At 41.7% G+C, this 14,976-nt stretch overlaps 1 protein-coding gene across 1 annotated transcript; it reads left to right on the top strand.

Moving 5' to 3' along the window:
• Positions 1-5,715: 5,715 nt before the first annotated feature.
• LOC125537129 (40S ribosomal protein S15) lies at positions 5,716-8,317 on the top strand. The gene is made up of 4 exons (XM_048700423.1): positions 5,716-5,877; positions 5,957-6,111; positions 6,201-6,258; positions 7,871-8,317. The coding sequence occupies exons 1-4, from the start codon at positions 5,875-5,877 to the stop codon at positions 8,117-8,119; spliced, it is 465 nt and encodes a 154-aa protein (XP_048556380.1). The 5' UTR covers positions 5,716-5,874; the 3' UTR covers positions 8,120-8,317.
• The last annotated feature ends 6,659 nt before the right edge of the window (positions 8,318-14,976 follow it).

The following is a 14,976-nucleotide window of genomic DNA, read 5'->3' as shown; positions in this document are numbered from 1 at the left end:
ATCATTCCATAGTTGATATCTCCTGCCTTAGGGTTTTCTTTGACAAAACTTCGAGTTCTCATGCTCCTTATTTCAGTCTTTCTCCGATACACCTTGATCTCGGGTATTGACAACTTCCATAGTCTGCCAAGTTCCATAAGGGTAGCCTTCCTAGGTCATACAAATCTGGGAATTCTTCAGAGCCTTCAAATTCTACTTGTCTTCGGTCTTCAACCGTTGTAGTTTCCATTATTCAGATGCACGAAAAATACTCTTCATTCCGAAGTGGTCTTAGTTGTCCAATATCTTGTACTTCTTGGAGTGGTCTCATCAGTCGAATCTTTGTGTGGTCAAAAGGGGAAAGGGGTATGGTCTCACTAAAGGGAATTTTTGAATAAGATTAGAAGAGAAGAGAGGTAAAAGATCTTTTTGAAAGGGAAAGTTGTAGAGAAAAATCTTTGCTATGGGCTTGCCAGTTTCTAGGGTCACGTCCTACAGTCAACATGTGCTCTGATACCATCTTGTAGCGACCCGACCCGAATGGATCAAGTCTCTGTGCTTAAGTGTCATCCCTGGATCGGTATGCTGACACACACAGTACTCGAGGATTTATAGCAGAGGTAAATCACATGTATAAAGTAACGTAAATACTATTACCTCAATCCAAATAGCAGAAGTAACAAGGTTATGGATTCCCATCAACACCAACGACAAAGTTGAGTGTAGAAATCGTAACCCTAACGTATCACTTTCTCGTCATAAGATAATCCTGCAACATGAGACGTTGCAGCCACAAAGGGTCAGTACATGGAATGTACTAGCAAATTCACACCATAGAGAATGATGAACAATGGCTATCACTACATGTATATTTGGCTGGTGGAAAAGCTCTATGGTTATAAGGTTTTTGCGAAAAGCCAATGTTTCCCTACTGCAAAAGAATAACTTTTATTTAACTATCATGGTCATTGTTAAACATTGAGAATGGTTGACAGCATTCTCAATCCCAATTAAGTAACATCATTAAAACCCAACAATATTCATTTAAAGTAACGTGATGAGATTCACATGATAATCCAAGTACTAGATACTCAAGATGTCCATAACCGGGGACACGGCTAATCATGATTAGTTTATACACTCTGCAGAGGTTTGCACACTTTTCCCCACAAGACTCGATTGCCTCTGTTTGGTTTCTCGCACTACATGGTGTTTGAGAAGACGGATGACCAAGACATAGTCTTTGAGAAGCGCTAGCACCTTACAATGGATAGACCGTTACACCTACTTTCCCCTACATCTGCTAGTCTACCCTGTAAGAGTTCGCACGACTTAATCAACTATGCTAGAGCCCATAATAGCTTGTGGCTGCACACATAAGTTTCTAGTATGAATAATCTCATGATCCCTTTGAGCCTGGGTGGCGGTCCATAAAAAAACAGGCAATCCTGGTCTACCCAGGTGCCTAGACAGGCAATCCTAGAATAACCAGGTGCCTCAATCCACCCAGATGTGTGTTTAATTTGCCACCTTAAGTAAACCATTAATTAACAATCTCACATCTGTCATGAATACTCTCAAAACCCAATCCACGTCTACGAGCATAGCATGGCAATGTAAGCATAACGTAAAAGTAACTCCCAAGGTTTGAATGCAGGGCAATAGGTTCCTACCTCATCAACTACTTCCCATCCCACAATTTAATTAGATCCTAATCATGCAATGTTGGAGGTTTGATCTAATGCAATAAAAACTGGGTATGAAAAAGGTATGATCAAAGTGTGAACTTGCCTGCAATGTTGATGAAGATGATTCGCACTCAAAACTCTTGATAGCTCTACTCGTCACACTCCGGTCAATCTATCGTAAGCAAGCAATAGTAACCACACATAAGCAATCACTCAAAAGACCAGAAAGATCGAAGAAGACGATTCAGAAAACATCAAAACCAAGCAAAGAACTCTTGCAACATGAAATAATTTCTAACAGTACCAAAATTATGTGAATTTGGCCTTATCAGAAAGTTTAGGTCAAGAGCTTCGATTTGCAAAAAGAATCAACTCAAATGGAGCTACGAAACTCAAGTTATGATCAAACGAAGTTAGAATTCAAATATGATCTAATTCAAATTTTAAAACTTTCAAAAACATGTTTAAGTTGTTTTACTGGATAGAGGAGATTGTAACGAAGACGTGGGCCTTGGTTTCATCTAATTCTGACTAACGAGCAAAAAGTTATAATCGTTTGAAAACCAGGGGCTGATCTATAAAGAAAATATTCATGGATGGGTCCCTGGCCGAAAACTATAATAAAAAGAAAAAGAAAAATTATATTGTACGAACGTTCTCTATGAAACCCTAACGAACAAAAATCGTTCACTGTGAATACCTAACCAGTGAGCGTTCGTAAAATAAGTCTAACTAAAAAAATTAAACCGGCTAAAGAGAAAACCGAAGAAAACCTAAAAGGGATAAACCGGATCGGGACGGTTTATTACCGGTTCGGGGTTTTCCGACGAAACCAGGGCGGGCGGTTTTCGACGGGCGGCGGGGCGGATCCGGCCGGCGGCGAACTCCGGCGCGGGCGTCCGGGCGGCGGTGGCGTTCGGCGATGCGGGGCGAGCGGCGCGGCGCGGAGGCGAGCGCACGGCAAGGCGACGGAGGGGCGCGGCACAGGCGACGCGTGCCTAGTGCAGCGGGGCGGCGCAGGCGGCAAGATTCCGCGGCGGCGGCGGCGCGTGAGCAGAGGAAGGCGGCGGCGAAGAGAGGAACGGGGCCCGGGGCTCCGGATTTATAGGAAGGGGAGGAAGTGGCGTGGAGGAGGGGGCAGAGGAGGCCGGGCGGTGCACGGCGTCCATGGCGGCGCGGCGGCGTGCGGGAGCCGGAGGTCGGGGACGCGCGGGGCTGGGCTGGCTGGGCCGCGACCTGGCTGGGTGCTGGACCGGCCCAGTCGACGAAGATTTTTTTTAAAATTTTTTTAATACAACATTTTGCAGACAAATAAAATAATTAAAGCAAAATATTATATAGGCATATAATATATCAAAATTTTTTAAAAAATATTTTCTACACGGTGAACATTTTTCTTGCATAAAATAGAATACACATAAATTCTAATAATTCAAACAGTACTACTGGTCTATTAAAATCTAACAAAAACCATTTTAAAAATACCAAAATGATTTCAAATTAATTTTTCTCCAATTTTCTAATGTAGGGAATCATGTTACCCTATTTTCCATATATTTTATTTTTGGAGAAAATAATTTGAATAAAACTCAAATAAATCCAAATTGAAAATTAATTCCAAAAGGACTTTGAAATTGATCCTTTGAAACTCACAACTCATATTTCATATAATTTGAAAAAGTCATTTTATCTTCGCTCGTGAAAATCATTGAGTTGCATAAAGTTTCAGAATTGGAAATATTCTCAAATGAAATTCAAATATTTTCAACACCCTGTGTCATTTAAATAAATGGAAGAAGTCATGTCATCTTCTCTCCAGGGTTTTGTGTTTGAAAATAATTTGAATTCATGGAGATCATAAAAGCAAAATGAAAGTTTGGGAAAGTCCTTTTATTCTCTCTCATTTAAATTTCAAAAAGTTTTAAATTTCACTCAATCAATTACACAACAATCAATCTATCTATCTATTTATTATAACATTCCAAAATTTAGAATTTTGGGATGTTACAGTCAGTAACCTCAGGAGATTGGTTTAACGGTTGCTAAGGTGCAACGTCGTGCATGTTTGTAGTCGATCATCAAAGTCGACTCCACCAAATCGATAGTTATCATCTCATCGAAATATCGGGACACGCTCGCCTCTATCATAATGTCTTCACCGAGTTTCAACCTTTTCATTGTTTTATCAAGGATCAGGACACAAGGGACGTTCTTCTTAGAGGCTGCCTGCGCCATGGACCCTATGCACTTGATGTGCCGCATGTCCCTCAGGCTTTCAGCGCGCGTGCATGTGTCGTCTACTCATTGGCACGCACGGCTTGGTCATCCTGCCACTCGCATAGTTTGTCATGTTCTTCATCGCCATGATTTTCCAATTGTGTCCAATAAACTTGTTGAAACAGTTTGTGATGCCTGCTAGCAAGGCAAGAGTCATCAGCTTTCGTTTTCAGAGTCGAGTCATGTAGTCAGAAATCCACTTCAGCTTGTGTTTTCTGATTTGTGGGTTCATGCCAAAACATCTGTTAGCGGCCATAATTACTATGTCAGTTTTATTGATGCCTACAGTTGCTTCACTTGGCTTTATGTTATTGAGCGTAAATATGATGTGTTTGAAATTTTTCTGCAATTTCAAGCCCATTTTGAGCGTCTTCTTTAGCATAAAATCATACATGTACAATCTGATTTGGAGGGGGGGGGGGTAAGTATCACAACCTCAATGCGTTCTTCAACAAGTTTGGGATTTCGTATTGTGTGTCTTGTCCTCATACGCATCAGCAGAATGGCACCGCTGAGCGTAAGCATCGTCATGTTGTTGAAACTGGCCTTGCTTTGCTTGCTCATGCATCGGTTCTTTTTTGGTTTTGGAGTGATGCCGTCTCCACCGCCTGTTTTCTTGTTAATAGGCTTCCTACACGACTCCTTGGATGAAAACACCACTTGAACTCTTACTTAATGAAACTCCAAATTATACGTTCCTCAAAGTGTTTGCGTGTGCGTGTTGGCCTCACCTTCACCCCTGTAATAAGCGTAAGCTCGAGTTTCGATCCAAAAAATGTGTCTTCCTCGATTATACTTCTGTTCATAAAGGGTACAAGTGCCTTTATGTTCTGTCTAACCGTGTCCACATCTCGTGTGATGTGATGTTTGACGAGAATGTGTTCCAGTTTTCATCATTTTCGTCTACTCAAACCACTCCGGCACCACTTTTGTGTTCCACCTCTCCACTGCTCTGATACCATGTAAAACTTAGGGTTTGAGAAACTGCTCGACCCCCCAACACGAGTGTGGCTATACAGTCATGTATAGATGCTACGTATTATACAGTCTAAGAGGTACACCAACATGTACAATACAGAATACAAGTCATGTACAGATGCTACGTATTATACAGTCTAACATAGATAAATTGGTGGGATAGAAAAATGATGAGAAGGTTTTAATCGGAGTGAAGGCGACGCTGCCAACTCCCCTTTAATAATAGAGATTTTCTTTCCATATGCTTCTATTTTTTTCTTCCGAACTTCGTACCGGTAACTTAGTGCACCTACGATGTGACCAAACATATGCAATATATCATTGCTTAAAATATTCATGTTCATGCAATCAGATTCCATATAAATATATCACAACCAATTCTGATTTATTTCATTGAAAATTGAGCGTCAAAATATAGTTATTCTAAAAAAAAGAGTTACTCATAGTCTAGCTAATGTTGGTCGTTCTGGTAGTAGCATTGATTGTTTGTTGTGTCGAGTGCCAGATAAGTAGCTCAGATTGTATTAACAGACTGTAATTTCATTACCGAGAAATAAAATCCACTTTTTCCTGCAAAAAAGCATCTAGTTTTTTTATTTTGAGGAAAAAAAGGAGGATTAGAGTTTCTTGGTGGCAAGGACGAGCATAAAAAATCTGGAGAATGTTTTTTTAGGGGTATCTGGAGAATGGCTAACAGGTCAAATCGCACCTGGTGGCTAATAAAAATAAAATCGCACCGCCTAATTGGCTGCCAGCCCATGGAGACTATCTGCTATATATACCAGCCCACGCATCGCCCAAACATTTACCAGCCCAGCCCAAATGAATCACCACGCCCAGCTATATATATAAGCTCCCACTCTCACAAACCATTCTTCAGAACCCTAGAAGCCGCAGCTTCCCATTCCTCGCCGCCGCCGCCGCTTCGTACCCGCTCGAAGCCGACCCGACCATGGTGAGTTCGAAACCCTGCATCATCTCGTAACCCGTCCATGTCGCCCTCGTAACGCCGGATCGATGTTTCGTGTCCTCAGGCGGACGTCGACGTTGACACGGAGGTGGCCGCCGGCGCGCAGCCGAAGAAGAGGACGTTCCGCAAGTTCAGCTATCGCGGCGTGGATCTCGATGCCCTCCTCGACATGTCCACCGACGACCTTGTCCAGATGTTCCCCGCTCGCGCCCGCAGAAGGTACCTGTTGTCTATGCATCTCGCGCGTTCGAGTTTCGTTGTTTGTTGTCCTTCGTCTGATGTGGATGAATCGCTGTGTGCTCTGGCAGGTTCAAGAGGGGTCTCAAGAGGAAGCCCATGGCGCTCGTCAAGAAGCTGCGCAAGGCGGTGAGTTGCCCAGTCCTTTTTCTTTGTTTCCGTTTTATGAACATTCTGACTGATATAACTCAAGTTACTACTAGTCTACTACCTTATACGGTATGATGCCTGGATCTGTCTACTTACTATTGCGGGACTCAGGGATTTTAAGTTACTTGTTTGGTTTCTGTCACAATAAATGTTTATGTTACCATTGTCTTTTTTAGAAGGTTAATCTTAGCGGCATGTGCTGATTGGTACTGGGAAATAGACATTCAGTTACTCGAGCACATGCTGTTAATTCAGGTGCCTCCTATGTCTCCTGCAACAATCTTTAAGATCTATTGGCTACATTCTCGTGCATAGCTATCAATATTTTTTGTTTTGGTTTCAAGTTTAAACACTTGTGCCATCATAGGTCCTGAGTTGTCTAAAACTATAAACTCTGATCTCCATAGAATGTTTGAGAAATGTGTCAACTTCTATCAACTTGGTGAACGGGTTGCCACCAACTCAGATCTTTGTAAGAGTAAAGATAGAATGTGTTGTTTTTCTGTCGCAAGGTCAGGTTTCCTCACTATGCTGTATGTTGTTTATGCGTTTATGGTGCTATGCATTTGATCTTTCCTTCTTTACATGATCTGAGTTTGAAATTAGTTCAGACTATGTGAGCTGACTACTTTTGTTCTACCATATGAACTTCAGTAGTGCATTCATAACTAGCAATGCCGGCTATTATACTTCAATAACATGATTCTGAGCTGCTAACCTAAAAAAGGAGAATATGCTCTTTCCTCATTCTTTCCACTGTAATGTTGCAAATCTCACTGTATTATAGCTGCATTTCCATGCAATACTATATAATTGCCTGTGTGTTGCAGAGGGGCACCTTTTGTTTTCTTAATGCAATTGCACACTGAAAATGTATTTTAGCTTCCAATTGGATCAGTAGTTATTCAGTTACTAAATGAAACATGATTTTATTTAATAAATTATAAGCAGACCAAAAAGCAGCCAAGACTGAATGGAAGAGTTGGGGTTGTCAAATCGAAGTAAACATAAGATGGAACCTTGCATATTTTGGAAGATATACTTATTGGCTTACCAGGAAACATTATCTTATTTGATAAATAGATGATTTTTAAGTAGTGTTGGTTTTAACAAAAATTGAAGAGAAGCTTGTCCAACATCGTCTGAGATGGTTTGGGCATATTCAGCGCAGGCCTCCAGAAGCTCCAGTGCATAGCGGACAGCTAAATCATGCGGAGAATGTCAAGAGATGGCGGGGTAGACCGAATTTGACATGGGAGGGGTCCGTTTAGAGAGACCTGAAGGATTGGAGTATCACCAAAGAGCTAGCTATGGACAGGGGTGCGTGGAAGCTTGCTATCCATGTGCCCGAGCCATGAGTTGGTTGCGAGAGTTTATGGGTTTCACCTCTAGCCTACGCCAATTTGTTTGGGACTGAAGGCTGTGTTGTTGTTGTTGGTTTTAACAAAAACCAGTAGAAACAGCAAAAGCAAAAACGGAGGGGGAGGTTTGATGAAAGAATTAGTTAAGGAGGGAAAACTAGCTTAAGCTAGAGCCTTTTATTTTACTAACATGTAGTTACCTGACAATCTGTTCCGTTGGTCTTGAACAGAAAAAGGACGCTCCTGCTGGTGAGAAGCCTGAGCCAGTGAGGACACATCTTCGTAACATGATCATTGTCCCTGAGATGATTGGCAGCCTTATCGGTGTCTACAATGGCAAGACCTTCAACCAGGTTGAGATTAAGCCTGAGATGATTGGCCATTACCTTGCAGAGTTCTCTATCTCCTACAAGCCAGTGAAGCATGGTAGGCCCGGTATCGGTGCCACACACTCTTCCCGGTTCATTCCTCTTAAATGAGTTATGCCGCTTTCTACTTTGAAAGAATTCAGTACGGACCATCTGGTGGCATGTCCATCTAGCTGTCTCCCTTGTTTTGAACCAGTTATATATCTAGTATTTGGTTCTGTTTAGCTATAATTTCGTTATGCACAATGAGCTGTTCTACCTAAATGCTCTGAGAATCTTGTTTCCATTGTGAAGGTTCATTTTGATTCATGCTGTGCTTGTCAGTTTGTGAGATTTTTACTATGAAATGCACACTTTTTGATTGGTAATCATTTGGCCTGCCCATCACTACTCAAAATGGCCATCTGATGGCCACAACACGAGCTCATAAGCTTTGTGATAACACCGTTTTGATTCTCAGCCCATGTAGCCTTGGGTTTTGCTTTGTATCTGATTTTTTTGTGAGCGGTTAATGGATCATTTGAATTCTCTGTTACTATTCATACTCGGTTACGCCATCATGCTAGTTTTCGATTTTCGCATTGATTTGTTGTGTAAATCGGTGTGAATTGAGCACAATGAACTCAGAAAGATAACTCAGTTTTCTTGCAAAAAAAGAAAGAAAACTCAGTTTCCGCTATCAAACCAAGGTAGGTTCAAGTTGCCCGCAGCCCCACGGTCAAATAGAGATATAAGTACACTACTAGCATCCATAACCCCACAGTATCTTGGATGAATACTTAGCTCCAAAACTTGTGGTTCTCCCCATCAACGGTATCTATCAACCAAGGTTTGCCCTCAAACAATATAGGTGTAAGGGGTAGGTGACCAATAATGTCATCATATCAAAGTTGAAGTTCAAATTACCGGAGTTTGGGGTACTTTGATGAATTACCGGAGTTTGGAGTTTGAGGAATAGCACCGTAAATGTTCATGTAATGTACTCTATCTAATACATCAACCATCCAGTATCTAAATATTTTGGCCACGAAAAAATTGTACCAATTGATTTGTTTGATCAACTCGAGATAGCTACTACGTGCTGAAGAAGCTCCCACAGAAAGTAGAGAATCAATGTTGAAGTTGTGCTTTTTGCCGAATGTTGGCATGGCACACCCTCAAAGGCAGAATGCACCGCATTAGAAGAGTGCTAAAAAAGAAAAGAAAAAGAGACGGGCCGAGGTTTTGCTAGGGTTTGGAGAGGTTTAGAGGAGGAAGAAGAAGAAGAAGAAAAGAGAGAGGTGGGGGAGATTTACCTTCTTCCTCAGGCTTATTATGGCCGCCAGGGTGCGAAACGACCGCTCATACGGGTGCGGGTGCCTGCATGGAACGTCGTAGTTCTCCTTGATAACTTACTTGCGTCTGTGCATAGATGAAATGACAGCTGAAACGGGGCGGCAACGTTCGCTTTGAACACCATCATTCGCTCTGTTCTGTTTCTTCTTCTAGTCGATGATGTCAAATGACCGCTCGACGGGTGCGTGCACTTGTTTGGAACGCCGTCAAACGCTCTGGAAATTTTCTATGTTTCTACAAAGAAATGAAACGACCGCTTGAACAGGCGCTTGTGCTTGTTGGAAACACCATCTTTCTCCGTGTTGTCTCTGCTTATTTTGCGTTGGAACCTTCAGCAGGTCATGCGACCGCCCATAAGACCGCTGCGGTCGTTTTAAAGGCCGTCTTTTGACCTGTTTCTTCTGAAACTTTTCTTTTTCTCTATTCTCCCACGGGGTTAGTTCCAATACATAGACATATTTCCAGGTATCCAAACATCAATTCAACATATAATTCAACTTGCACATCACAAGTCCTTCATTAGTCTCTTCCAAACTTACTTCTTCAAAAAGAACTTCAATCACTCTTTTATTGAAACAAATAAAAACTTACTTGTCTACTTTATTCGCGTGGGTTGCCTCCCACGAAGCGCTTGTTTTCGGTTGGTTAGCTCGACTGTAGTGGTGATCTAGGTGGTGCAAACACACGGAGACCATAGCTTCTAGCATTCACGACGATGCCTTCTCCTGCATAGTTCTTCATTTTCTTTTTCCTGGGGAAATGTCTTACAAAAGGATCTTTAGCTGGTAAATCAAATCTCACATTCCCCTCAATCACATTTATCACAGCTTTGATAGTCCTTAGAAAAGGTCTACCGAGAATTATAGGAGCAATTGGATCCTCAGGCATATCTATTGTCACAAGATCAATCATGACAGGGCAATCACTAATTTGAACTATAACACCATGCTTAATGCCTACTGCTCAAGTAAAATAGAGTTAGCCATATTCAAAATGATCTCAGTATTAGCATAAGGAACGAGATTGAGACTATCATAAACAGATTTGGGGATAGTGGAAACACTTGCCCCTAAATCACATAAGGCACTGAATTTATTCAATCCCATCTCAATCTCTACAGTGTGTTGAAAAGCATCCTCTTGCTTAGCTTGTAACTTACTGTAGAGCTTCTTCCTTTCATCATCGAGTTCATGTACCTTGGCTGCAACTTGTTCAACAAAAACATTATATGCAATCTGGAAAATTCTGGCTAGGCAGTTTTTAGACCATTTGTAGACTTTTTTGAAAAAAAAATTGTTGCGGAGCAAAAAAAAGAGGGAAAAAAGTGCAAAAAAATGAAAAAAGAGAAAAAAAATTCAGAGTGTGCTCCTCCCTTGTCTACATGCAGCGCCGTGATTTTGTTAGTGTTCTAGGCTCGCGTCTCTAGCACGGTCTAGCCTAAGACTAGCACAGTACAGTCGTTGAACGTTTATTCAACTTTGCATCTCTGAATTGATTATTGCTGACATTTTTGCTACCATATCATAAGCCTTCCAGCTCCACATACATCTACGTCGTGCGTTTGACACCACCTGGCAATCGCCCTGTCCAAGCTTTGAGAGTTTTGACTACAACAGTTGCCGATCACCACCTGCTGCTGGGTAAGAACTAGTAAAAATTTGAGATTCGCTTGACGGATTTGTGATACACCACCACCACCACCACTTCCTAGTAGTCTGTAGGATCATATTCTTGTATGTTTCTATTGCTGCTAACCATGGCAAGATCACAAGCCGATGAGACTGATTGGGAGAACATGACGAACAAACAGTTACATGATAAATTTTAGCAAATGATGAGTGGACAGGTGCAAGATGTGCTAAACAGATTTGAAGAGGCCATGGAGAAGATAGATGGCATTGAGAAGACGTTCGAAAAAAAGCTCGATAACAAGTTTAATGAATTGTTCACGCGTCTTCCACCACCACCGCGAGCTGCACCTGTCGCACCTCTACAACAACAAGAACAACAACAACGTCGCCTTCCAAATCAAGTGGGACGAGCACTGCGCGTTCCCCTTGAGCCTGGACAAAATTCTGGTGCCGCTGCTACTGCTGGTGATGCTTCTGTAGCTCCTGCTGCTACTGTAGTGGTGGAGGACTATTACGAGTATGGGGTTGATCAAAATCAAAACTAAGTGCAACCACCAGCACCACCACCAGCAGGTCGACCTCGGGCATATAATCGCAATGGTAGGGCTGTAGCTCCACCTCAGGTACGAGATCATGACCATCTCCCTAAACTAAAATTGAATATTCCACCATTTGAGGGTAGATATGTTCCTGATATATATCTTACTTGGGAGTTAGAAACTGAACAACGATTTACATGTTTACAATATCCCCGAGGGAGACGTGTTTCCTGCTGCTGTTTGTGCTTTCACTAGTTTTTTGCCATGTGTTTGGTGTCTGGCATTGTAGGATTATATCTATTCCGGCTACTTGGTGCTTTGAAAACTGCTATGCGTACTCGTTGGGTTCCACCATATTATCAACGTGAATTACTTCAAAAATTGCAGCGCTTAAGACAGGGAAAAAATTCTGTAGAAGAATATTATCAGGAATTACAAACTGGCATGATTAGATGTGGTATTGTTGAGGAGAATGAAGCTATGCTTGCACGTTTTATGGGTGGATTAAATAGAGAGATTCAGACGATTCTAGAGTATAAGGAGTATACTAATATCACTCGTTTATTCCATCTTGCTTGTAAAGCTGAACGTGAAGTGCAGGACAGGCATTGGCGCGGACTAACTTTTCTGCAGGTCGACCTTCATCATGGACACCACGTGCATCATATACTTCCACACGTTCTGCTACACCGGCGCCTCCGTCGGCTGCCACCTCCAACCGTGATACAATAAAGCAGGCACAATCACCACTATCTGCCAAGAGCACACCTTCTGGGCCTGCAAAGAGCTCTTCTTCATCCATGGCATCAACAGGGCAAACACATGATATTATTTGTCGACGTTGCAAGGGTGGAGGTCATTATGCGAGAAAATGCCCATCTAAGCGTGTGATGGTTGTTACTGAGGATGGTGGGTATGAGTCCGCTAGTGACTATGATGAGGAGACTTTGGCTCTTATTACACGTGACGAACACGGTGGAGACGATTCTGATCATGAGGCGCAATACATGGCTCCTGAAGGTGCTGGCAGGTATGAATGTTTAGTTGCTCAACGTGTTTTGAGTGTGCAGGTTACACAAGCTGAGCAAAATCAGAGGCATAATTTGTTCCATACAAAGGGAGTTGTGAAGGAACGTTCTGTTCGCGTGATCATAGATGGAGGGAGCTGCAATAACTTGGCTAGCATGGAGATGGTGGAGAAGCTATCTCTCACCACAAGACCACATCCACATCCTTACTACATCCAATGGTTCAACAACAGCGGCAAGATTAAGGTAACACGTACTATTCGTGTGCATTTTAGTATCTCTACATATGCTGATTATGTTGATTGTGATGTGGTACCTATGCAAGCATGTTCCTTATTACTTGGTAGACCATGGCAATTTGATAAAAATTCTGTACACCATGGTAGAAACAATCAGTATACTCTTGTTCATAACGATAAAAATATTACTTTGCTTCCTATGACTCATGATTCCATTTTGAAAGATGATATTAATAGAGCTAATAAAGCAAAACAGGAGACAAATAAGAGTGAAAATCAGATTGTGGCAAAAGAATTTGAGCACCAAATGAAGCCTAATAATAAACCATCTACTGTTGTTTCTGAAATTAAATTGAAAAGTGCATGTTTACTTGCCACCAAATCTGATATTGATGAGCTAGATTTCAGCACATCTGTTTGCTATGCTTTTTTGTGCAAAGAGGCATTATTTTCATTCGAGGACGTGCCTTCCTCTTTGCCCCCTGCTATCACTAACATTTTGCAGGAGTTCGTTGACGTCTTTCCACAAGACGTGCCACCGGGATTACCACCTATTCGAGGGATTGAGCATCAAATTGACTTAATTCCCGGTGCTTCGCTACCCAACCGTGCACCATACCGTACCAATCCAGAGGAGACGAAGGAGATTATGCGTCAAGTACAAGAACTGCTCGACAAAGGTTATATACGTGAATCCCTTAGTCCTTGTGCTGTTCCTATCATTTTAGTGCCGAAAAAGGATGGTACGTCGCGTATGTGCGTTGATTGTAGAGGCATTAATAATATTACTATTCATTATCGTCATGCTATTCCTAGCCTAGATGATATGCTTGATGAATTGAGTGGCTCTACAATATTCTCCAAAGTTGATTTGCGTAGTGGATACCATCAAATTCATATGAAATTGGGTGATGAATGGAAAACAGCATTTAAAACTAAGTTTGGTTTATATGAGTGGTTAGTCATGCCTTTTGGGTTAACTAATGCACCTAGTACTTCCATGAGGTTAATGAACGAAGTTTTACGTGCTTTCATTGGACGATTTGTGGTAGTTTACTTTGATGACATATTGATTTATAGCAAATCTTTGGAGGAACATTTGGAACATTTACGTGTTGTTTTTATTGCTCTACGTGATGCACGTTTGTTTGGAAACCTTGGAAAGTGCACCTTTTGCACCGATCGAGTATCTTTTCTTGGCTATGTTGTTACTCCACAGGGAATTGAAGTTGATAAAGCCAAGATTGAAGCTATTGAGAGTTGGCCGCAGCCCAAAACGGTTACACAAGTGAGGAGTTTCCTTGGCCTCGCTGGTTTCTATAGGCGTTTTGTGAGAGATTTCAGCACCATTGCTGCACCTCTCAACGAGCTTACAAAGAAGGATGTGCCTTTTGTTTGGGGTACCGCACAGGAAGAAGCTTTCACGGTATTGAAAGATAAGTTGACACATGCTCCTTTACTCCAACTTCCTAATTTCAATAAGACTTTTGAGCTTGAATGTGATGCTAGTGGAATTGGATTAGGAGGTGTGTTATTACAAGATGGAAAACCTGTTGCATACTTTTCTGAAAAATTGAGTGGGCCTAGTCTGAACTATTCTACTTATGATAAAGAATTATATGCTCTTGTTCGGACCTTAGAAACATGGCAACATTATTTATGGCCCAAGGAATTTGTTATACATTCTGATCATGAATCTTTGAAACACATTAAAAGTCAAGCAAAACTGAACCGTAGACATGCTAAATGGGTTGAATTCATTGAGACTTTCCCTTATGTCATTAAACACAAGAAGGGTAAAGAAAATGTTATTGCTGATGCCTTGTCTCGTCGTTATACTATGCTTTCACAACTTGACTTTAAAATATTTGGTTTGGAGACCATCAAAGATCAATATGTTCATGATGCTGAATTTAAAGATGTATTGCAGAATTGTAAGGAAGGGAGAACTTGGAACAAGTTCGTTCTTAACGATGGATTTGTGTTTCGTGCTAACAAGCTATGCATTCCAGCTAGCTCCGTTCGTCTTTTGTTGTTGCAGGAGGCGCATGGAGGATGATTAATGGGACACTTTGGCGTCAAGAAGACAGAGGATATACTTGCTACACATTTCTTTTGGCCAAAGATGAGACGGGATGTTGAGCGTTTTGTTGCTCGCTGCACTACATGTCAAAGAGCTAAGTCACGACTCAATCC

Source organism: Triticum urartu, chromosome 2 (genome assembly GCF_003073215.2).
Source record: "Triticum urartu cultivar G1812 chromosome 2, Tu2.1, whole genome shotgun sequence".
Lineage (NCBI taxonomy): Eukaryota > Viridiplantae > Streptophyta > Magnoliopsida > Poales > Poaceae > Triticum > Triticum urartu.
This window is presented reverse-complemented; position numbering and strand designations above follow the sequence as displayed.